General features: G+C 29.9%; 1 protein-coding gene across 1 annotated transcript in view; it reads left to right on the top strand.

Moving 5' to 3' along the window:
• Positions 1 to 247: 247 nt before the first annotated feature.
• LOC108685070 overlaps positions 248 to 1,593 on the top strand; it is a 3,580-nt gene continuing 2,234 nt past the window's right edge. Inside the window, exons 1-2 of the mRNA XM_018189693.1 lie at positions 248 to 613; positions 693 to 764. Of these exons, the coding sequence (XP_018045182.1) occupies positions 248 to 613; positions 693 to 764 (438 nt within the window). The remainder of the gene's footprint in view (positions 614 to 692; positions 765 to 1,593) is intronic.

Here is a 1,593-nt window from a genome sequence, read left to right as displayed (position 1 = left end):
ACGTTGAAAAAAGCACGTTGAAGAATAGGCTTAACGCTTTTAACGCACGATGTTTATTTACGCAAGGTACGCTGTTATTCGTTATAGCGAACTACCGGCACCGAATCGAAGCTCGAGCGAGCGGGTCGTGACACTCAGTGTGTCTTTCTGGCGAAAGTTCAGTTGGATCAAAAGAACAGGGACGTTTAGAATTATACGAATAAGATAAAAGTATTGATAGAAAATATATCGTCAACTCGATCAAGAAATGGACGAATTGGCAGACATTATTCGTGTATACGAGGCTGAAAATGAAGAGTTTGAAAATCTGTTCTACTTGTGTTGCACCGAAGTTGACGAGATACGAGACGAGATCAAAGTTGTCAAGGAAAATCAAAAATATTTGCAATCTATACAGAAGGTGACTATATCGTCCTGTGATTCCTCTGAAAAGTCTTACGATAACAAATGTATTTGCTCGACATTGAAAGAAGAAATATGGAAGTTGCGAATGGAAATTATATTGAAGAATAAAAAGATTCAGGCGCTGGAGCAGCAAATACATGGCAGAAATGCCCTTCATAAGATTTGTAAAAAACGATTACAACAACTATCGAGGGCACACAGTTATAAAGTACTTTATTATATTTCAGTTATATGAATATTAAATATAATTATATGAACGTACTTTCATAAATGCATTGTTCTTATAGATTAGCAATCTAAAAATGGAAATTGAACAAATACGGATGGCTATGTTGTGTATAAAGGCGAAAGAATGTGAGGTACGCAAACAGAGAATCATAAATAAGAGATATTAAATATGTCAAATAATGTCGAATAATACCTATTTTGATTTTGTGGCATAATTGACATTAAAGGATTATTAAGCGATCAATATTACTATACAATTATATAGTACATTATTATTGATGTGTACCTTCTTTATGACAATTTAATACACTTCTTAATATAATTTTCAATTAAATGCAATAATTTAGCTATTTTTTGTTATGAATTTAATGCGCGTTTAATCCAGATCATTTCTAAGAGTTGGACAAATTCATTTTTATTCAAACCATTATGTAGCAAAATTAATTGGACGCACTAATGCGCATTTGTGTATATTAAAGCAATTGTAATATGCTAATTTCAATAGAGAGATTTAATCCATATTTATAATTTTATGTGAAATTTTATGTGCAAACGATAGCTTTAACGTGCACAATGAGTGCATTCAATTCGGTAGTAGGTAAATCTTCACTCAATTATGATAAAGTAATAAGAATTGTTTTAAAATGTTTTACGTGTTTTATATTTTAATTAATTAATTAATTAAACACTAATATGTCTTTAATATATTTTGAAAGTAAAAAATTCGTATATATGTATGTACATATATACTATATATAGTAATTCGCATTCAATTATTTAAGCATTAAAAGATCTAGCTTTGTTTATAATCATTATTTCCTATCTCCTATTTGTTGAATTTAAAAAAATTGATGTTGAATAAAAAAGTCAAAGTGACTCAATATATCTCATCCATGGAATATGGAAGCCATCTCGAGGAGTAAGATGAGCTATAAAGAGCTATAATGAGATAATTGTCTA

The sequence above is a fragment of the Atta colombica genome, unplaced genomic scaffold (assembly GCF_001594045.1).
Source record: "Atta colombica isolate Treedump-2 unplaced genomic scaffold, Acol1.0 scaffold145, whole genome shotgun sequence".
Classification (NCBI taxonomy): domain Eukaryota; kingdom Metazoa; phylum Arthropoda; class Insecta; order Hymenoptera; family Formicidae; genus Atta; species Atta colombica.
The sequence above is the reverse complement of the archived record's forward strand: the minus strand, read 5'-3'. Positions and strand labels throughout refer to the sequence as shown.